Source organism: Enhydra lutris, unplaced genomic scaffold, assembly GCF_002288905.1.
Source record: "Enhydra lutris kenyoni isolate GAN:26980312 unplaced genomic scaffold, ASM228890v2 scaffoldscaffold20, whole genome shotgun sequence".
NCBI lineage: Eukaryota > Metazoa > Chordata > Mammalia > Carnivora > Mustelidae > Enhydra > Enhydra lutris.
In genome coordinates this window covers 32,395,921-32,417,849 of record NW_019154104.1, presented here as the reverse complement: position 1 = coordinate 32,417,849, position 21,929 = coordinate 32,395,921, and the positions used below count along the sequence as shown (strand labels likewise).

The 21,929-nt window shown below is 48.7% G+C and overlaps 1 protein-coding gene across 1 annotated transcript in view; it reads right to left on the bottom strand.

The window, feature by feature from the left end:
- The window catches only part of LOC111148548 (tudor domain containing 9), a 104,207-nt gene that overhangs the window by 59,651 nt on the left and 22,627 nt on the right, over nt 1-21,929 (bottom strand). Inside the window, exons 3-7 of the mRNA XM_022505189.1 lie at nt 20,767-20,864; nt 18,963-19,184; nt 17,541-17,663; nt 14,209-14,289; nt 11,456-11,620 (exon numbers count right to left, since the gene is read on the bottom strand). Of these exons, the coding sequence (XP_022360897.1) occupies nt 11,456-11,620; nt 14,209-14,289; nt 17,541-17,663; nt 18,963-19,184; nt 20,767-20,864 (689 nt within the window). The remainder of the gene's footprint in view (nt 1-11,455; nt 11,621-14,208; nt 14,290-17,540; nt 17,664-18,962; nt 19,185-20,766; nt 20,865-21,929) is intronic.

The following is a 21,929-nucleotide window of genomic DNA, read 5'->3' as shown; positions in this document are numbered from 1 at the left end:
AGGACGTCCCTGACCTTGGCCCTGGAGCAAGGATGGAGTCAGGGCCAAACACACAAAGCTGACATGTCTGTCGGGAAGGCCGGTGTGCAGACGGAGCAAGCCGCTCTAAGCGTGCAGGGAACCCAGAGTTTCTGATCCCGGCAGCAGCGCTCGCCCCCGTCAACAAGCCCGAGCTGCCAACACCATCCCAATCACAAGGACCAGGGACAGGTAAGAGCCCACACACCTCTGCCAACTGACGGTCAGAATATAACCACGCCATCCAGCTGCCAAAGGTCAGAGGGTCACTGACTACTTTTATGTTTTGTTTTAATTTAGGTTCAATTAATTAACGTACACTGTTACCGATTTCAGAGGTAGCATTTAGTGATTCATCGGTCTTCTAGAACACCCAGTGCTCATTACATCACGTGCCCTCCTTAATACCCATCACCCTGTTACCCTCTCCCCCCCCCCCCCACCTCCCCTCCAGCAACCCTCAGTTTGTTTCCTCTGATTAAGAGTCTCTTATGAGGGCGCCTGGGTGGCTCAGTAGGTTAAGCCTCCACCTTCGGCTCAGGTCATGATCCCAGGGAACTGGGATTGAGCCCCCCATCAGGCTCCCTGCTCAGTAGGGAGCCTGCTCCCCACCCCCGCTCTCTGCCTATCTCCCTACTTGTGATCTCTGTCAAATAAATAAATACAGTATTTTTTAAAAAATAAAAAGGAGTCTCTTATGGTAGGTCTCCCTCTCTGATTTCATCTTATTTTCCCTCTCTTACCCATGATCCTGTTTTGTTTCTTAAATTCTGCATGTCAGAGAAATCCTAAAACTGTCTTCTCTGACTACTTCACTCGGCATAACACCCTCTAGTTCCACCCACATTGACAGAAACGGTAAGGAGTCCTTCTGACTGCTGAGCAGCAGTCCACTGCGTAAATACACCACAATCTTCTTTACCCATTCACCTACAGCAGGGCATCTCGGCTCTTTCCATACTGTGTATTAAAACAAACCCCAAGTGAGCCCACCTAATTGAAAACCACCCTCCAGGCACCTCCGCACAATGCTGGGCTCAGCCACAGCTGCAAACCCCCCAGAGGAGCGGGCCCCGCGGGCCTGAGCCGTGGGCTTCGTGGGGCCGAGGCCGCCACTACAGAAGAGTCTCTCTACAACGGCCGACACGGCAGCGTCGCACAGAATCAACCCGTAGCCGCACTGGGATTCCTGCACCGGGAGTGAGAAGGCTTCTTAATTTAACCATTGTACTTATCAAGTGCTATGTTCAAGGTGTTGTATCTGACTTTGTGGAGGACACTTTGTGGAGGACACATCAGAAGTCTCCTTAGCCACAACTGCAAACTTTCTTCCCCAATTTTTAGAGTAAATTAAGTCAAATAGCAATAAACCACTTTTCATTATTACAATCCTATTAATGTAAGTATGACAAAGTTTTATTTAATCAGTAATTGTGAAGAAGCGTGCCTAATAAATCCGTTCTTGTCCAACCTTTACCTGAAATTTTCTACTTTATCCAAACAATAACTGTAACAAAATTGTACAAAACAGAAATAGAAAAAAGTACAATTTTCATAAATTCCAACGTGGCATTCAGATCCATCTAGAACGGTTTTCCTACACACAAACCACAGCAAAGATGTGCCGTCAAAAGTATTCGCAGAGTTCTAGAAGCCAAGCCCAAAAAGCGCTGCTTACACTCCACGCTAAGATACCAAACAGCCACACGTTCTCCAAGCTGGCTTCCCACAGGCCACAAAGGAAATACAAGTAGGCAGGTCAGGGCCGACCTATCCACGGTGGAATCCGGCCCCCTCCACGCGCAGGAGTCAGAGGCACACGACAGCCAAGGCCGCCGCTTTCCTGGACGGCACCGTGCGGCAGTCAGACTGCCGGGCAGCTGGTCAGACGGGAAGCTCTGGCAAAGGCCACGTGGGGGAACAGGGACAGAAATGTGGAGGAAAGCCCTTTGATTCCCGCAGGTGGAACTGGGGACACTCGTTCCTCCCCGGCGGAGGACCCTGTCAACAGAAGGAGTCAGAGCCCGTGCTGCTGCCCCACCCGTCTGCCGCCACCGCGCAGGCCGGCCGTGCCCGGGCAGTCAGCTCGTCCCAGGAGGCGGGCGGGAGGCGGGCGAGGATGGGCCTGCGGGTGGTAGGGACCAATGGCCAAGGCAGCCAGGAGCCCAGACGGAGCAAGAAGCGCATTTCCACCTGCCTCCCCGCAGCCCCGCCAGCCCCTCCCACGATCACGGCAGCCCGGGGACCAGGAGGCCCGGCCACGGGACGCAGGCCGGAGCAGCGTGGTTCCAAACCCCACGCGGGGAGCTGCGGGCCGGGCCGCGCTCTGCAGGTCACGGAGGCCCCGCCACAGCCTCACCAGAGTGCGCAACTACCTTTTCTGTACTCTGCCAAGGGTGGGGAGGGTTCGCTAAAAAAAACAAACAAAAACAGTTGAAAACAAATAATAAAAAGGACTCGAGCGTCGTTGAAGAGGCAAGTCAGAGTCGACAACAGGAGGACCAGAAGGGCACCGCTGGCCTCGGGGGAGGGATGGCTTCCAAGAAAGTCAACGTGGCCAACCGTGCTGTTACAGTTCAGGGCTGCGGGCTCCTGACTTAACGAAGGTCCCTATTGGTTCTGGCAGATGCCACCTCAGACCAGGGGCCCTGGGGGCCAGACCACAATGAACGTGAGCCAGAGAAAACCCTGACGCTTTGACAAAGTTTGGCAGAAGCTGTGAGAAACATGGGACTAAAGAGGGAACTTTTTAAGATGAAAGACACTTAGTTCTGTTGAAACGAGGACAAGATGATCCCAGCTTTGTAACACAGCTTGAGGTGGGGTTGGGGTGCCACCCGCTTTTTCTTTTTCAACATTCCTCTGGCTATTTGGGATCTCTTCCGGTTCCATACAATGTTAGGATTATTTGCTCCAGCTCTGTGGAAAAAGCCGATGGTATTTTGACAGGAACTGTACTGAATTTGTGTAGTCTGCCCTAGGTAGCATCGACACTTTAACGATATTTGTTCTTCCAACCCATGAGCATGGAACGTTCTTCCATTTGTGTCTTCCTCAATTTCCTTCACGAGTGTTCTACAGTTTCCTGAGTACAGATCCTTGCCTCTTCGGTCAGGTTTATTCCCAGGTCTCTAATGGTTCTGGATGCCACTGTAAATGGGATCGACTCCCTCGCTTCTCTACCTTCTCTATCGTTGTTGGTGCACAGAAATGCAACAGATTCTGTGCATTGATTTTCTATCTTGCCACTTTGCTCAATTCCTGTAGGAGTTACAATACTGGGGTGGGAGTCTTTTGGGTTTTCCACAGAGTATCATGTCATCTGCAAAGAGTGACAGTCTGACTTCTTTGCCAATTCGGACACCTTCTATTTCTTTTTGTTGTCTGATTTCTGCAGCTGGGACCTCCAGCACTATTAGAACAAACGGTGGTGAGAGCAGGCATCCCCGTCGTGTCCCCGACCTTAGGGAAGAGCTCGGTTTTTCCCCACTGAGAATGGTATTCACTGTGGGCTTTTCAAACATGACTTTTATGATATTGAGGTATGTTCCCTTTATCCCTACACTGTGAAGAATTATAATCAAGAAAGGATGCTGTGCTTTTGTCAAGTGCTTTTTCTGCATCTACTGAGAGGATCATTAAGGTTCTTGTCCTTTCTTTTATTAATGTATGTGGGTACTGAACCACCCCTGCAGCCCAGGAATAAATCCCACTTGGTCGTGGTGAACCATCCTTCTAATGTATTCTTGGATCCCACTGGCTAGTATCTTGGTGAGAATTTTTGCATCCATATTCATCAAGGATATTGGTCTATTAATTCTTTCTGGTGGGGTCTCTGGTTTGGGGATCAAGGTACTGCTGGCCTCATTTCCCTTCCATTTCTGTTTTTTGAAACAGCTTCAGAAGAATAGGTATTAATTATTCTTTAAATGTTTGATAGAATTCCCCTGGGAAGGCATCTGGCCCAGGGATGTTGTTTTGGGGAGATTTTTGATGACTGCTTCAATTTCCTTGCTGGTTATGGGTCTGTTCAGGTTTTCTATTTCTTCCTGGTTCATTTGTGGTAATTTATATGTCTCTAGGAATGCATCCATTTCTTCCAGATTGTCAGATTTGCACGTGTACAGGTGCTCATAATATCTTCTTACAATTATTTGTATTTCTTTGGTGTTAAGTTGTGATCTCTCCTCTTTCATTCATGAATTTATTTGGGTCCTTTCTCTTTTCTACATCTTTTTAAAGATTTTGCTTATTTGAGAGAGAGACAGAAAGCATGAGACGGGGGACAGTCAGAGGGAGAAAAAGATTCCCCGTGGAGCTGGGAGCCCAGTGCAGGACTCGGTCCCAGGACTCTGGGATCATGACCTGAGCCAAAGGCAGTCAATTAACCAACAGAGCCACCCGGGCACCCTTTCTGTTTTCTTTTTGATAAGTGTGGCCAGGAGTTTATCAATCTTATTAATTCTTTCAAAGAACCAATTCCTAGTTTCATTGCTCTGTTCTGTTCTTTTGGTTTCTATTTCATTGGTTTCTGCTCTGATCTTAATTAATTCCCTTCTCCTGCTGTGTTTAGGCTTTATTTGCTGTTCTAGCCCCAGCTCCTTTAGGTAGAGGGTTAGGCTGTGTATTTGAGATCTTTCTTGCTTCTTAAGAAAGGCTTGTATTGCTATATACTTCCCTCTTACGACTGTCTTTGCTGCATCCCAAAGGTTTTTAAACACTGTGTTCTCATTTCCATGAGCTTTTTCAATTCTTCCATTTCCTGGCTGACCCACTCACTCTTTAGCCTCCATGAAGGAGTTCCTTCCAAATTTCCCCTTGTGACTGAGCTCCAGTTTCAAAGCACTGTCATCTAAAAACCATGCATGGAATGAGCCCAATCTTTTGGTACCAGTTGAGACCCGATTTGTGAAGCAGGATGTTATCAATTTTGGAGAACATTCCATGTGCACTAGAGAAGTGTGTGTATTCTGCTGCTTTAGGATGAAATTCTCTGAATGAACTGTGATGTCCATCGGGTCCAGTGTGTCATTCAAAGCCCTTGTTTCCTTATTGATCATCTGCTTAGATGATCAGTCCGTTTCAGTGGGGCGGGTGTTACAGTCCCCGACTATTGTATTATTATCAATGTGTTTCTTTAATTTTGTTATTAATTGGTTTATATAGTTGGCTGCTCCCATGTTAGTGGCATATTTACAACTTAGATCTTTCTGTTGGACAGACCCTTTAATTATGATATAGAGTCCTTCTTTATCTCTGATTAGTCTTTGATATAAGGATTGCCACTCCAGCTTTCTTCTGATGTCCATTAGCATGGTAAATAGTGTTCCACCTCCTCACTTTAAATGTGGAGGGGTCTCTGGGTCTAACATGATTCTCCTGCAGACAGCATATGGATGGGTCTTGCTTTTTTATCCATTCTGATGGATAAAAATGTCTTTTAATTGGGGCATTTAGCCCATTCACATTCAGAGTAACTACTGAAATATATTAATTTAGTGCCACTGTATTACCTATAAGTTGACTGTTACTGTATATTGTCTCTGTTCCTTTCTGGTCTGTTACTTTTGGACTTTCTCTTTGCTTAAAGGGTCACTTTTAAAATTTCTTATATGGCTGGTTTACTGATCACAAATTCTTTTAGTTTGTCCTGGAAGCTTTATTATCTCTCTTATTTTGAATGAGAGCTTAGGTGGATCAAGTATTCTCAGCTGCACATTTTTCTCACTTAGCACCCTGAATACATCCTGCCAGTCCTTTCTGGCCTGCCAGGTCTCTGTGGATAGGTCTGCTGCCAATCTATATTTCTACCATTGTACGCTACAGGCCTCCTGTCCCAAGCTACTTTGGCGATTTTCTCTTTGTCTCTGAGATTTACAAGTTTTAAGATCATACATCAAGGTGTTGACCCATCTTCACTGATTTTGAGGGGGGTTCTCTTGTGCCTCCTGGAGTTGGATGCCCATCTCCTTCCCCAGATTAGGGAAGTTCTCCACTATTATTTGCTCCAATGTACCTTCTGCCCCTCTTTCCTCTTCTTCTGGGATCCGAATTATTCTAATATTTTTTCACTTTATGGTATCACTTATCTCTCAAATTCTCCCCTCATGATCCAGTAGTTGTTTATCTTTTTCTCAGCTTCTTTATTCCCATCATTTTGCCTTCTATATCACTAATTCTCTCTTCTGCCTCATTTATCCTAGCAGTTAGAGCCTCCATTTTTTACTGCATCTCATTAGTAGACTGATTCCGACTTGATTAGATTTTGGTTCTTTTACTTCTCCAGAAAGTGATTCTCTAGTGTCTTCTATGCTTTTTTCATGCCCAGCCAGTATCTCCATAATCGTTATTCTAAACTCTAGTTCCGACATCTTACTTATATTCATACTGACTAGGTCCCTGGCAGTCTGTTCTGCCTCTTGTTCCCTTTTTTTTGAGGTGAGTTTTTCCATCTTGTCATCTGTGTGGAAAGTGGAAGCTTTTCTCATTGTAATCATCAAGACAGTATGGTACTGGCACAAAAACAGACACAGTGATCAACAGGACACAACAGACCCCAGAAATAGACCCTCAACTCTATGGTCAACTGATCTTCAACAAAGCAGGAAAGAATGTCCAACAGAGAACAGTCTCTTCAACAAACGGTGTTGGGAAAACTGGACAGCCGCATGCAGAAGAATGAAACTAGACTGTTCCCTTACACCACACGCAAAAATACACTCAAAATGGATGAAAGACCTCAATGTGGGACAGGAACCCATCAATGTCCTAGAGAACACAGGCAGCAACCCCCTAGACACGTCTCCAAAGGCAAGGCAAAGGCAAAAATGAACTACTGGGACTTCATCAAGATCAAAATCTTTTGCACAGCAAAGGAAACAGTTAACAAAACTGAAAGACAAGCGACAGAATGGGAGAAGAATTTGCAAATGACATATCAGATAAAGGGCTAGTATCCAAAATCTATAAAGAACTTATCAAACTCAACACCCAAAGAACACATAATCCAATCAAGAAATGGGCAGAAGACATGAATTTTTTTTAAGATTTTATTTGTCAGAGCGAGCGAGCGCATGAGCGAGAGAGCGCGTGCAAAAGCAGGCAGAATGAGAAGCACACTCCCCACTGAGCAAGGAGCCTGATGCAGGACTCGATCCCAGGATCCTGGGATCACAACCTGAGCCAAAGGCAGTGGCTTAACCGACTGAGCCACCCAGGTGTCCCTGAACAGACATTCCTGCAAAGAAGACGTCCAGATGGCCAAAAGACACATGGAAAAAATGCTCAACATCACTCGGCATCAGGGAAATACAAATCAAAACCACACTGAAATGCCACCTCACACCAGTCAGAGTGGCTAAAATTAACAAGTCAGGAAACAACAGAGGCTGGCAAGGATGCAGAGAAAGGGGAACCTTCTACACCATTGGTGGGAATGCAAGCTGTTGCAGCCACTCTGGAAAACAGCATGGAGATTCCTCGAAGAGTTGAAAATAGAGCTACCCTACGACCCAGCAATTGCACTAGTGGGTATTTACCCCAAAGATACAATTGTAGTGATCTGAAGGGGCATGTGCTCCCGACTGTCTATAGCAGCAACGTCCAAACTATGAAAAGAGCCCAGATGTCCATCAACAGATGAACAGAAAAGATGTGGGACACACACACACACAACGGAATATTACGCAGTCATCGAAAACCGGTATCTCACCATGTGCAATAATGTGGATGGAACCAGAGGGTATTGTGCTAAATGAAATAAGTCAATCAGAGAAAGACAATTATTGTATGATTCCACTCATATGTGGAATTTAAGAAACAAAACAGGAGCACAGGAGAGAGGAAAAAAATAAAGCAAGTCAAAATCAGGGAGGAGACAAACCATAAAAACTCTTAATCACAGGAAATAAACTGAGGGCTGCTGGAGGGGAAGAGGGTGGAGGGATGGGGTGACTGGGTGATGGACATTAAGGAGGGCCCGTGATATAGTGAGTACTGGGCATTACACAAGACTGATGAATCACTGATCTCTGTCTCTGAAACTAATAATACAGCATATATTAATTAACTGAATTTAAATTTTTTTTAAAAATTTTTTAAATAAATAAATGGGGACAAGAAAGGGACAGGAGAGAAGGAGCTAGTTAGGGTAAAGTAAGGAGGGGGAAACAGTGAATCAGAAAAGGTCCCTAAGAAGACAGGAAGGTGAAAGCCTGGGTGCTTCTCCTAGTGACATTAGATAGTACACCCAGATAATATGATGGCAAGAGTAACAATAAAATGAGAATTATAACCAAAGTCCTCTGACCTCAAAAACCATCCAGCAGAATCTATACAAAACACAACTTTAGTAAGGCTTAAAGTTAATATCTAGTTAGGTCTTAAGTTTCCATTCATAGAAATATTTACTGAGCACCTATAAGCACCGCGCTATTTGGTATAGAACACTAAGACCCGGTGTTCTCCAGCCTGTGGAACACAAGCCACTGGCTGGTGAGAGGCCCTGGCCGTCCACATCGTGTAGACTCAGAGGGCAAATGCTCAGGCCTAACCCAGCTTCTCTGCACATCCCGGAGTAATCATCTAAGTGATTCCAACACTTAGCAGCCAATTAAAGAGAGACTTGCAAACCACTGCTATTCTCACATGCCAAAATGGGTCAGAAAATGCAAAGAAAAAAAAAATCTAAGAAAAGGAAAATTTTTAAATATGACAAATCAGTGCCCTCTCCCCTCCCCCCTGAATATGGGCTGCACTTAGCACCTTGTTCCCAAAGAGCAAAGAAAAGAACATGTCCCTCCGTACCCTGCTTACATCTCACCAGGGTGACAGGCAAAGAGCAAAGAAACAAACCACACATGTACACAGTGTGCGCACACGCGCACACACACACGAGAAACAAAGGGGCAGTGGCGTTACAGGGGAGAAGCCTGGCAAATACCTCCTTGGCCAGAAGGTCAAGGCCAGCATCGCTGGGGATGACCCATGTCGTGGTCACGGCCTGACAATACCAGACCTCGCCCTTGGGGGCTTCCTCCGCGGACACACAGCCCCAAGTGCACTCTTGAGAAAAACATCAGAAAAATTCTCATAGCCGGGGCACCTGGGTGGCTCAGTGGGTTAAAGCCTCTGTCTTTGACTCAGGTCATGATCTCAGGGTCCTGGGATCGAGCCCTGCATTGGGCTCTCTGCTCAGTGGGGAGCCTGCTTCCCCCCCTCTCTGCCTGCCTCTCTGCACGTGTCCTCTCTCTCTCTGTGTCAATAAATAAATAAAATATTTTAAAAACTAAAAATAAAAATAAAAATAAATTTCTCAAAGCGGGTGTCCTACGAAAACCTAAGTAGAACTCCTAAATACTACAAGGTCCTCAAAAATAAGAAACATCTGAGAAACCCTCAGCCCAGAGGAGCCTAAGGACACATGACAAGTCTTAGCGATGTGCGACCCTAGGACAGAAATAGGAAACTGGGGGAAAACCATTAAAATCTAAATAAATACAAGTTCAGTTATAGCAATATAACAGTTTCTTCACTCTGACCGGTCTTCAATGCTACGAACTAAACGTGGCCCATAGAAGCCCGGTGACAGGTATGGAGGGGTTCGTTCTAAAATTCTTTTGACTCTCCTGGTTTTTGAAGCAGGTCCTTCAGAAAGCTGGAAAAACAAGACGTGCGACATGTCGGTGCCCGCCACCGGCCTCAGCCCACGCAATCAGATTTGACAAGCGGCATCTTCTTACATTAGGTGGAGCCCAGTGAGCCGACTCAGCTGCGGTCCAGCTACGGCCCACGTCCGCACCACAAGGGTCTGTAACGAAAGTCACACTCTTCCATGGGCCAGTCCGGCCCACCCGTGGGAATTACAGACGCCCAAACCAGCCGACCCAGCAATGCCACCTCCGGGAACTGATCTTCTAGGAAGGCCTCACCTACACAGGGGTCTTCCACGCGGGCGGCTTACTCCCCAGGGATGGTCTGCAAACGTTTTTGGTTGTCACAGTGGGGGGCTGCTTGCTTCTAGTGGGTCAAAGCTAGAAGTGCCGCTAAGCATCCCACAGTGAATGCACAGGGCACCCCCACCACACACCACACAGAAGTGGCCTAAAATGTCACCAGGGCCCCTGAGGCTACGAGAGCCTGGCCTCTAAGACACACTGTCGCATGCGCAGAGCTGTTCTCCCGCAGCACTGTCGCTAGTAAGAGAAGTCCAAGGGCCCCGGGGCGGCTCAGTCGGTCAAGGGGCAGACTCGGTTTCAGCACAGGTCGGGATCCCCAGGTCCTGGGATGGAGCCCTGCACCCAGCTCTGCCCTCAGAGAGGAGTTGGCTCCCTCTCCTGCTGCCCCTGCCCCCTCTCTAAATAAATCAATAAATCAATCTTTTAAAAAAAAAAAAAAGCCCAGAAACACCAGAAACGAGTGAGATAGAGAAGGGCATATGCACTGGAAAGAACACAGCTCTAGAAAGAGAATGAAGAAACTACACACGGACAAGAAAAAACGTGAAAAGCTGAGCGAGATCGCAGGCGCCTGCAGAAGGAGCCCGCCCTTTCCGTGCAGGGAAGCAGCACATTTGCGTGGGCTCGTGCAGGCGTGTCAATTGTTTTTTTGTTTTGTTTTGTTTTTATCGTTTCCTAAGAAATCAGTACAGGTTTCCTGTTGCCGGCAGAGAAGCTGGGCAGAGGACAGCAGCCAGAAGGAGACAGTTTACACCTGCTCATACTTTCTGATTTTCAAATCCTGTGAACGTCTTGCCCCCGTGAAAATCACGCAGACTCAGTTGCAGCGGTTCATGGGAACACGCGGCCGGGTTCTTCCCTGCAACCACACGCCCCTCCTCCAGGCCACGGCAGTGCATTTTGTATTAAAAGAAGCAGTTTAGGGGCGCCTGGGGGGCTCAGTCATTCAAGCGGCTGCCTTTGCCCAGATCATGATCCCGGCGTCCCGGGACCAGCCTTCCTGCTCAGAAAGGAGCCTGCTCCTCCCTCTGCCACCGCAGCTCCCCGCTCCACGCGTGCTATCCTTTCTCGTTCACTCTGCTGTCTCACGCAAATACATAAATAATCTTTTAAAATTTAAAAAAAAAAAGCAGTTCAATCAAAATAAAATTTGAAATACAATTACTTCCCACCCCCAACTGAATCTACATCTTTGTAGACGACCAAAATCTGACATTTTTCATCAACAAAGTAGAAAGCCAGTCCAATGACTTTCACCAGAACATACAATTTGAGTGTTCACACACTCACAGTTTACAAGAAAGGCAGGAGGTTCCTTCCACTTATTCTTCTCCAGTGCGCCCCCCCCGGCCCCTGCCCAGCATCTCCCAGCTCGGACTCAAGCTCAGCTACGGTCGGTCGGAACAACCACAGCTGATGAACGGGTTTGACCAAACACAAGATTCCATTCACTGTAAAAGAAACTACGCACTCCAGCGCACCCTGCCGTGATGCGCGTGCCCCAAATCATCGAGGTAATACTCTTCAATTGAATGGGGCTTTCCTTCCACTTCAAAAACATATGCAGGGTTCATCTTGTTCTGAACAGGAACAGCAAAGTAGTCTGCAAACTCCTTACAATTGATGGTGGCCGACATCAGGATTACCTACAGAATAAGAGAAACTTGTTAAATAAAGTCGTCATAATAACAACGGAAATGAAATACTGTCACAACGCCAAGCTTGTCTCAAAACCTTAGCAGAACACGCTGATTCCTCTCCAGTGTAATACGAATCACTACAATTGGAAGACCGCTCGGAGACTCCGCCCCCTCGGAGACTCCACCTTTTATTACTGAAATTATTTATGACCTTAAATAATTTTATCAAGTGAGAAACTACATGTCCAATAAAGCTAAATTATGCCCATGTATATAAAAGGAAACTAACAGAAAACAAAAGTAAAACGGGGTACATTACTAGATGAGGTGTTACAGAAAAGTGAGGGAGCAGAGCAGCAAAGGCAGACACGGAGTCAGAAAACCCTGCTTCTAAGCCAAGAGGAACCAGACCAGACATGAGCAGGACACAGAGGTTTGGGCACTCACCACAGGTGCTGGTTTTGCCAGAAAGCCAGTATGAGACAGCACCTTTAAGAAACTCAGCCGTGAAGACCAGGAGCAGCCCCCACAGGACATCACACGTGCCCTAGACAAGGCGGGGGCTCCACGAAGGATGTCCACCACCCACCAGCCTCAGAAACGCTCACCAGAGGTAAACACAGCTCCGCCGGCCGCTGACTGCCCACCTGGTCCTGGCAAGCAGGATCTCCCTGCACATCTCAGCAGAAAAGTAGCGACTTTCTACAAGCGCTATCAGCAGTTAGTGGGCACACAAGCCATGCCTGTTTTCTCCTTTGACATTAGGTCGAAAGGGTAAAAAGCTATTAACCAGAATTCACTTTAAGAAGAGATGCCTGATGTTGCAAGAAAGGCTCAGAGGAGCCACTCGGCTGTAAGAGTGGCCCCCACAGCACTCCGAGGCACAGGTGATCTCTGCACGGTCCACCGGCGCACAGTGAGGCTAACGACATGCAGGACCTTGGTTCCGCTGAGGCGGCGTGAGGACATCAGGCAAAATCGGACTGCTCAGGGCAACCAAGATTCCACACTGCCACAAGTCTCTCCTCCGAGAGACAACATGGCGGCCCAAGACACTTGCTGGTCCCGGGTGGGACTGGGCTGAGCATGGTCAGCAGCTTCAGGGACAGCACAGAGCCAGGAACCTCGATGGGTCTGTGTGGCAGAAGGGGAGACCTTCAGGCCTGTCTGCTCACAATCCTGAACTAAGTATCTGACAGCAGCTCCCTTTGTAAAAATACAAAAAGAATTTTTGAACATTTCAAAAAACTTGGAACAATGCAATCTAGAACTTGACTTCTAATTTCTAGGCCCAGAAAATATTCTGCTTCATGTTTCTTAATAAATCAAGAAAATATTGAAACCAATGGTTTCCTATGATTTATATGATGGGTACCAAATTCCTGACCACCAGTCTCCGCACTGTGGTAGGCTTTTCAAATCCACTAGTAATCTTCGTTCTCTTTCCTACTGAGAACTTTAAAAGAATATAATTAATATCTAAAAGTAGAAAGGAAAAGTCTTCAGATGACAACCAAAAAAGGCCCCAATTTGTTCAGTAATCTTTAATGCCATCTTTTAAGAGTCCAAAAAGGAATAAGACACCCCAATTCCTGCTTTGTTTTTACAATCTCCTTGAGCAGTAAGACAATCCTGTGCAAATGTCAGGTTCCATTCCTTCAGCGCCCACGGCAGGAGCGGCCGGCGGCCCATCCTGGGGGCAGGCCAAGGAGAAGCAGCGCTCCCTCAGCAAAGGCAGAGACGACCCAGCAGAAGACAAGGCACAGGGTTAGAAAGCAGCTTGCTCTCCAACAGCAGCAAATGCTGTCACCGGCTGCCCTTCGGGAACCGGTCCCCACATACAGGGATGGCCTGGGTCCACAACGCACAACTGTCATAATCGCTCCTTATCTGGGTCCGGGTCACACCTCACTCCTCTTAGCTCACGTAAGACGCAAACAAAGCTCACACCGCACCGACTCTGTTAGCTCAAGACCTAGAGTCTGCGGGACGGCGGCGCCCGCAACCGCACTCAGGCTTCCTGTGCTCGTACTGTGCGCCGAGCAGAGCGCAGACGTGGTCACACGCCTTCACACCGCGGTCACTTTCCACACAAGCGCTGCCACGCGCAGCCCTTCATCGCGGTCAGCCGCTCGCACATCATTTCCTGCCGGGAGAGAACGTCAGAACTGGATGCAACATAACGACCGAAAAGCGCTTCATACTCCCTCCTAAGAGAACGGCCCTGTGGGGCGCCTGGGCGGCTCAGTGGGTTAAGCCGCTGCCTTCGGCTCAGGTCATGATCCCAGTGACTTGGGATCGAGTCCCGCCTCAGGCTCCTTGCTCAGCAGGGAGCCTGCTTCTCTCTCTCCCTCTGCCTGCCTCTCTGCCTGCTTGTCCCTCTTTCTCTCTCTCTGAGAAATAAATAAATAAATAAAATCTTAAAAAAAGAAAACGCCCCTGAGCCGGCTTCCTAGCAAGACATGGAGACACATACGTGACAACAAATTTTAAGAGTCACTGCTTTCAATTCTTTCTATAAAAATAAAGAGAAATACAGCTAAATAGTAAACCTCAACCCCACATATTTCTGTTACTCATAAAATCAAATTTACCTTCACAAAACGAGAATTTGTTCTTAAAAGCTTGCGGACTACCAACAGCAGGAAATCCATTTCTTCGGTTCGCTCGTGGACCTACAAAACACAAAAGCGGGGCGCCCCCCACGTGAAGCCACACACGCCGGACCGCCCAGCGAAGGGGAGCGAAGGCGGGTCGTGGTTTCGATGGCGCACCCAGAGCCTGGGCACAAACCCGCTCTCTCCGCCAAACACACTTCCTTGGGACTGATGCGCCCCGGTGAGAGGACGCCAGGAACACGGGCCACCAACGGGAGGACACAGAAGAGGCGTGTGGGTCCCAGTCTGCCCGCTCCCCGCCCCCCACCCTGTCCCCCAGCTTCTCTCTGAGGCCTTGCTGGCAGAGAAACGTCTCGCACCCTGGGCCTGGCCCTTCAGTGCCGGTCCTGCCCTGGTCACTCTAACAAGCTCACCCGCCCCCACACCCGCGCAGAGAACCACGGCCCGCCGCCCCGGCCGCCCCCGCCAGGCGCACTCCTCGGCCTCCGTCTGCGCGGGTCGCAGCAGCTCAGCTCAGCGGCCCGGCAGGAGCGTGTCCCTCCTCGCCGCGCAGAGCCGGGGACGCCGGGGGGGCCCTGAATGGTCCCGTCCGCCAAAAGTGGGGAAAGCAAACCGGTGTCAAGGGGGTCACCCCTGGGTGGGTCCCCAAAGCTCCACCGCTCAGGGAAAGCAGCTGCATCCACTCCGTCAGGGGCGCCTAGAAGCAGAGCCCCCAAGGCCCCAGGGAACCCCCGGCCCCGTTCGGCGACCCCAGGAGCAGCGGGCAGCAAAGCGCGGCCCCGTGGGGCCGGTTCTCCGCCAGAGCCCGTGGCTTGGTCACTTAGCCGGGATCCCGCGCAGCCTCAGGGACACAAGACTCTATTCGGGCCGTCCGGCCGCAGCGGAGCAATGAGCCACCACGCCTGAGACGGGCCGCTCCCCCCCCCCCTCCACAGCGCCAGGCCCGCCCTTCCTCGAGGCCTCTGAAGGCGGAGGCCGGGAGGACGGAGGAAATGGAACAAGCACAAAACAGCCGCGGGAAAGTACTGAACGCTCGCGCCCACGGCTGCAAACCCGAGAAACACCGAGAAAAACGGATCCCTGCCGCGCTCTCCCGCCACACTCCGGAGCAGCTCCCGACACGCGCGCCCTCGTCGGTGAGGAGCCCCCGCCCCGTCTCCTCACGTTCAGCTCCCGTGGCGCCCGCACGCTGCCTCTAAGCACAGTCCCCGGGCCCCCGAGGCCACCCCGCTGCCTCCTCCCCCTCTCTGAGGACCCCACTCGCCCCCCGCGCCGGGATGCCCACGGCCCCTCCGCGCTGCAGCGGGAACCGCCCCCGGGACTCACCCCGCTTTGTGGCCTTGGCCCCACGAGGCCAGAGCTGGAAAAACGCTTCCTGAATGAGCTGCTCACCCAAAACCAGTTCGTTGTTTTTCAAGAGCTGAGAAGTCATAAACACCATCAGCCCGTGTTCAGCCGCCGGGCTACCCCCAGCCTCTGCTCTCAGGTTTCCTGTGACATTCGGTCACCCCCACGGCAGGAACGGCACCGCTGATCGCCCTAAAACTTCAAGTACAAGCCAATCTCATCTCGGCTGAAGCAAATACTTATCAGCCGCCCGTCAGGTGCCGGGGCTACGGGACTGCGGGAAGCTGCTGTAACGGTGACAACAGTCCTCTGCGAGAGGCCAGGCCCCTGCAGGGCGAGACCCTGCCACAAGTGGCCAACTGCTGTTCAGCTGCGATGACGCGGCTTCAGGAAAGGAGCAGGTCAGTGCCACGGGAGGCTGGGGGTGTCTGCCCCGCACACGTATGTGCACACAAGAAGCCACCGGGACGGTCAGAAAACACACGTGCCAGCAGGAGGGCTCCAGAGCAAACTGCGCAGGGCGAACCTGCAGCGCATTTGCTGGGCAGAGCCCGGACTGGGAGGCTCAGTAAGCGGCCACTTCTGGGAACCTGGCCATGCCACCTTCGAGTACACCGCACCATGAAATCTGCGTTTGCTCTCTATCCAACCCAAAGACACTCAAAAATCATAAAGTCCTGAAACGTACTACATGTCACGCTATTTTGCAAAGAACAAGAGATCACTTTCCTACCTCCAACTCTCCCAAACACTCCCTAGTAACTTAAAACCACGTTTAGGGGCGCCTGGGTGGCTCAGTGGGTTAAGCACCTGCCTTCGGCTCAGGTCACAATCCAGAGGTCCTGCAATGGAGCCCCGCACTGGGCTCCCTGCTGAGGGGGGCCTGCTTCTCCCTCTGCCTCTGCCCCTCCCCCACACTCATGCACGCCCTCGCTCTCTTCTCTCAAATAGAATCTTTAATAAACATAGTAAAACCCTAACAGTACACAAGTTAGCACATGCACCCACTCAGCTCTCCCACCCTGAAGTATGCATCAGTGTTATTAATGGTCACACACATTTCCAGAGAGGCGAGAGGCCTGACCCTCCATGCCCACCCGGATGGCTTCATTTCAGCTTCTGTCTTCAGCCCCATCTCAACCTTCCATGAATCTCTTTGCTGATGCTTCTCATGCCTCAAGAAGTAAAGTTCGTAAGGCATAATTAAGTTTAAAACTCAAGAATTTGGGGTGGAGGCATTTCCAAAACTCCTAGGAAAACGGTCTGAATATAATATCCTCCCCACTCAACAAACTCTTGTTTAAAATATGAACAAATTCAATTAACTGTCCCATCCTAAGCAAAGCCCAGAAAGGTGAGACTAGCACAAAGATTCTTTACTGGGTGAGGTTTGGGTTTTTTTTTTAAGGAATATATCAGTATCTTGTATATACTTTATTGGTTTTGTTAAAAGACACTATTCTCCTTGTTTTACCAGACAGAAAATACCTGTGATGCATACAAAATACCTACGTGCAACGTCTGATGGGGCTAACACTCTAAACCAGGGCCAGCAGACTGTCCCCGCAAAAGGCAGACAGTGACGATGCCCAGCTTTGCAGACGTCAGCTTGCGGACGCAGCCACGCGCTCTCCCTCCGCAGTGCAGCAGCACCCGTAAACAAGGAAAACATGTTCCAATGAAACTCTGTTTACAAAGACAGGTGCCAGATTTGGCCAGGGAGCTGGGGTCCGCCAACCCCACCCTAAACAAGGAATGTGGTCACAGTCCCCAACCTCCAAGCCTGCACTTTAGAACTAAGAGCAAAACAAAAAATCAACATCACGAATAGAATAAGACAAATACAGACCCACAGTGCTTTATGACCCTTCACAAGTAGGGCACGTTTACGGTAACCTGCCCTGTTCTCTTCTACAACGGGAGCACGAGTATCGGCAGAGCGGCGTGAAAGAAGTACTTACTTCATCAATGAAGACATGGGTGAATTCCATCAAACTCTTAGCGCTAACAATTTTCTGAAGGAGGACCCCTGTTGTCATATAAATTAACTTTGTGTCCTCTGTTGCTATTTTCTCTAACCCTACCTAAAAGTAGGGAAGAAAAAGAGAAAGGAGAAAACTTTCAGGTTTAAATGGTTTGCATTTACCTACCCAAAAAGACTATATCCAGTTATTACTGGAGAGAAGCAAGAAAAGGAGTAAAAAATACAAAACTTAAAACTATTGTTCTTAGAGTGCCTGGGTGGCTCGGTTGAGCATCTGACTCTTACTCTCAAGCTCAGGTCTCGATCTCAGGGTTATGAGTTCAAGCCCCACGTTAGGCTCCATGCTGGGTGTGGAACCTACTTTAAACAAAAACAAAAACTGCTCAAGTTGATGTTTTCCTTCTCTTCTTCAGGGGTGACGGAATATGGCTTCTCTACTCCTATCTCATCTGTATCATTTTTACATTAAGACAACAGCGTATGGGGGCACCCGGGTGGCTCAATGGGTTAAAGCCTCTGCCTTCCGCTCGGGTGGTGATCCCCGGGGTCCTGGGATCGCGTCCCGAGTCGAGCTCTCTGCTCAGCGGGGAGCCTGCTTTCCCCTCTCTCTCTCTGCCTGCCTCCCTGCCTACTTGCGATCTCTGTCTCTCAAATAAATAAATAAATAAATAAATCTTTAAAAAAAAAAGACAACAGCATATGAAGACATCTATATTCAAAGAAAAACTACAAAAGCCATGAGTCTGAGAATTCTCACTTCTTTCCTGCTCAACTGAGAAACAAATTATTATCAAGAAATTCAGTTTCAGGGCACCTCGGGGGCTCAGAGGGTTAAGTCTCTGCCTTCGGCTCAGGTCATGATCTCAGGGTCCTTGGATTGAGCCCCATCGGGCTCTCTGCTCAGCAGGGAGCCTGCTTTCTCCTCTCTCTCTCTGCCTGTCTCTCTGCCTACTTGTAACCTGTTTGTCAAATAAATAAAATCTTTAAAAAAAAAAACTCAGTTTCACTGCTTTTGGGGGACCCTGGGTGGCCCAGTCAGCTGAGAGTCCAGCTCTCGGTTTCAGATCAGGCCGTGATCTTCGAGGTCCTGAAAACCAGCCACGTCGTCCAGCTTCACGCTCAGCACAGAGTCTGCTCGTCCCCCTTCCCTCTACTCTCCCCCCATTCGCACGTGCACTCACTCACGCCCACTCCCTCTCACTCTGTTTGAAATGAATAGATACAATATTTAAAAGAAAGTTGTTAAAAGATTCAGTTTCACTATTTTTTTTACTTACACCACAGTTCTGCTCTTTAAATAATTGGTTTCATTTCCATTTCCAGGAAAAAATGACACCCTATCATCAACTTATATGGAATAAAGAATTCACAAGGAGGCAGACAGCTTGCTCAGTCTCACCTGATAGCCCACCAGCCCGCCCAGCGTCCAGGCTCGCTCTTTACTGATCCACCTGGCGATACTGCTGGCCCCGATCTTGCGAGGCTGCGTCACGACAATGTTGCAGTAGGCAGAGCGCTGAGTGTAGTGGTCCAGGACGTACTGTGGGAGCTGAGTACTTTTCCCACTGCCCGTGGCACCATGTATAATCACCACAGAATTACTCTCTATCAGAGAAATAACCTAGAATTTTAAAAAAATCCTTCTGAGGTTGCCACAAAATTAACGATGACATACACTATTGCCTATAAGAAGTTTGTCTTCAGAGGATGTTCAACATTTATCTTCCTTTCATCTTTGAAAGTTAAATCATTATCTAACCATCTAGATACCACAGATAAGAGCAAGAAGGCCACCAAATGGCTGCTGCTGTGGAAACCAATCCGACCACTGAGCACGGGAACTGTCCACAGGCCAGCAAGCCAGGCAGGTCAGCCACAGCGCTCCGGCCTCCACGTCTCCAGCTGAAAATGAAAACACCTGGGCACCTGGGTGGCTCAGTCGCTTGAGCAGCTGCCTTCAGCTCGGGCATGATCCCGAGGTGCAGGGATCGAGCCCAGCATCGGGCTCCCGGCTCAGCAGGAGTCTGCTTCTCCCTCTCCCCTCCCCCTGCTTGTGTTGACGAACTCTCTCTCTCTAATAAATAAATAAAAGCTTTTAAAAAATTGAAAACACACTCAAGGATTTCTATAGGTCTTGCTAAGTCTAAAGGTCTATTATTTTAAAATTGTGTAATGAATCTTACGTAATTCTCCTGAGAAACGTGAAAGCACTGCTGTTATTACCCTCAGGTGGTTTAAAAAAAAACTTTTTAAAGATTTTCTTTCTTTTTGAGAGAGAGCAGCAAGCAAGCCCGAGCGGGGGGATGGGCAGAGGCAGAACTAGACTCCCCACTGAGCAGGAAGCCTGACTCAGCGCTCGGTCCCAGGACCCTGGGACCATGACCCGAGCTGAAGGCAGACGCTTAACCCACTGAGCCAGCCAGGCTCTGGTCTCAAAATTTCACTGGAAAACCTGCAGATTCATCTCTGCTGCTGCACTCACAGACCTTACGGAGCATTTTCAAACCGCAGTCTGACTCCCACCGCCACCCACCGATTCCACCCTCCGCTCTGCTCTCTCTGGCAACTGCTGCGGTCAGGGAACACGAATTAATTCGCATATAGGCCTCTGAAAATTAATGAAGGATATCTACCCTACAAAAGCTTCTGGCTCACTAAAATAAAACAAAACTTAAATTTGGAACATTTATGGTTTAGTTTTACCTGTAACGGACCCTTCTACTAGTATATTTAAGGTTCCAACACTCTCATTTCTGACCTAGTTTAATAATGTGTAATTAATGAAAAGTGTAATCAGCCTGCTCCAATATCTGGCCCAGCACTGTTTAAAAAATGGTATATTAATGACTGATCAAATCAATTAACAGGCCAGCAGAACGCTAGAGAGGGCTGTGGCCCGGAGCACTATTAAGATTTGGCAGGGAGCTTCCCCCCAAGCAGCTCTGCTGGGGATGACAGAGGCGCCTCCAACCAGCCCAGCGATCTCCACGGAGGGAGGCTGAACCAACGAAAGCGCAGCTGAAAGGGAGGCCACAGACACAGAGACTAAGAGGCCCAGGCACGTGCTCCTATGGGCCCCAGAGTCCGTCGCAAACCGGGTGTGCTTGCTGGGCGCCTTGTCACATTCAAACTATAAACCAAAATGTTGGGCCGCAGACATTTACTCAAACAGCAGAATTATTATCAGACAAAAATAATTTTACCTCTTCCTTACACCGATTTATAGGCAAATCAGGATATTTATAACTGGTCTCTGGGATGCATGTCACATTGCTTAATTTAGCCGAGGATGGCCTTGGACCTGTGTTCAGACAGAATACAATGCTATTAAGTATCTGAAAAAGGAAGACGTAAACAATCCAACATCATGTCCATCTACACACACAGCATGTGAACATTCACACACACAAACGCAGAAGTACATGCTACAAGCTAACAACACAAGCAGGTAACCAGGAAATTCCCTTCGTACCCTCCATGCCACAGTCCCTTCCCACCGGATACACACATTCTCAGCTTCATAACTAATGTAATAATAATTAAAATATAACTATTATTCTATATTTGAATCGAGGTATGTACTACTTATTCCAAATTTTAAAAACAGAGAAGCCAGACCTGTTACAATCTCTCCAAACAAAGGTAGCCTTTCTACAGCCAGCAGCGCTCTTCCTAGGGCTCCAGGGGCCACAGCCACAGGAGAACTCTGCAAACCCTGCTCTCCACTCTCCGACCTTCTGGTCAGACTCTCAAAAACATGCATTCTTCTTCCATTCTCCTGTCTCGCTTTCCTCCCATCAATCTGCTCAGCTTTTAAAGAACCCCACCACCAACGCCACCCTGTTTTCCCAAGTGTACCCCTACCGCTGGTCTCACCCCTCTTACCCATGGTCCTCTCAACTAAGGACTCCTTAGAATTAACCACACTACCTGCCAAAATTGAGTTGGAGCAAAATTCGATGCCTGGACAGTTCCTCATTTAAAACTGGTTCCAACAGTTCATTAAATTATTTTGAACTATGAATGGTGGCTGGGTATCCAGGTCAACCCACAAATGTAAGAACTCATATATTTACAAAAATGGGGAGAAAATAAACACATTCCCCCATACTTGATGCTGGTAGGTTTATCAATCAGTAAAAGGCCTCTTTTTTTTTTTTTCTTTTTTAATTTATTTGACAGAGATCACAAGTAGGCAGAGAGGCAGGCAGAGAGAGAGGGGGAAGCAGGCTCCCTGCTGAGCAGAGAGCCCGATGTGGGGCTCGATCCCAGGACTCTGAGATCATGACCTGAGCCAAAGGCAGAGGCTTTAACCCACTGAGCCACCCAGGTGCCCCAAACGGCCTCTTTTAACTAACAGAGAAGA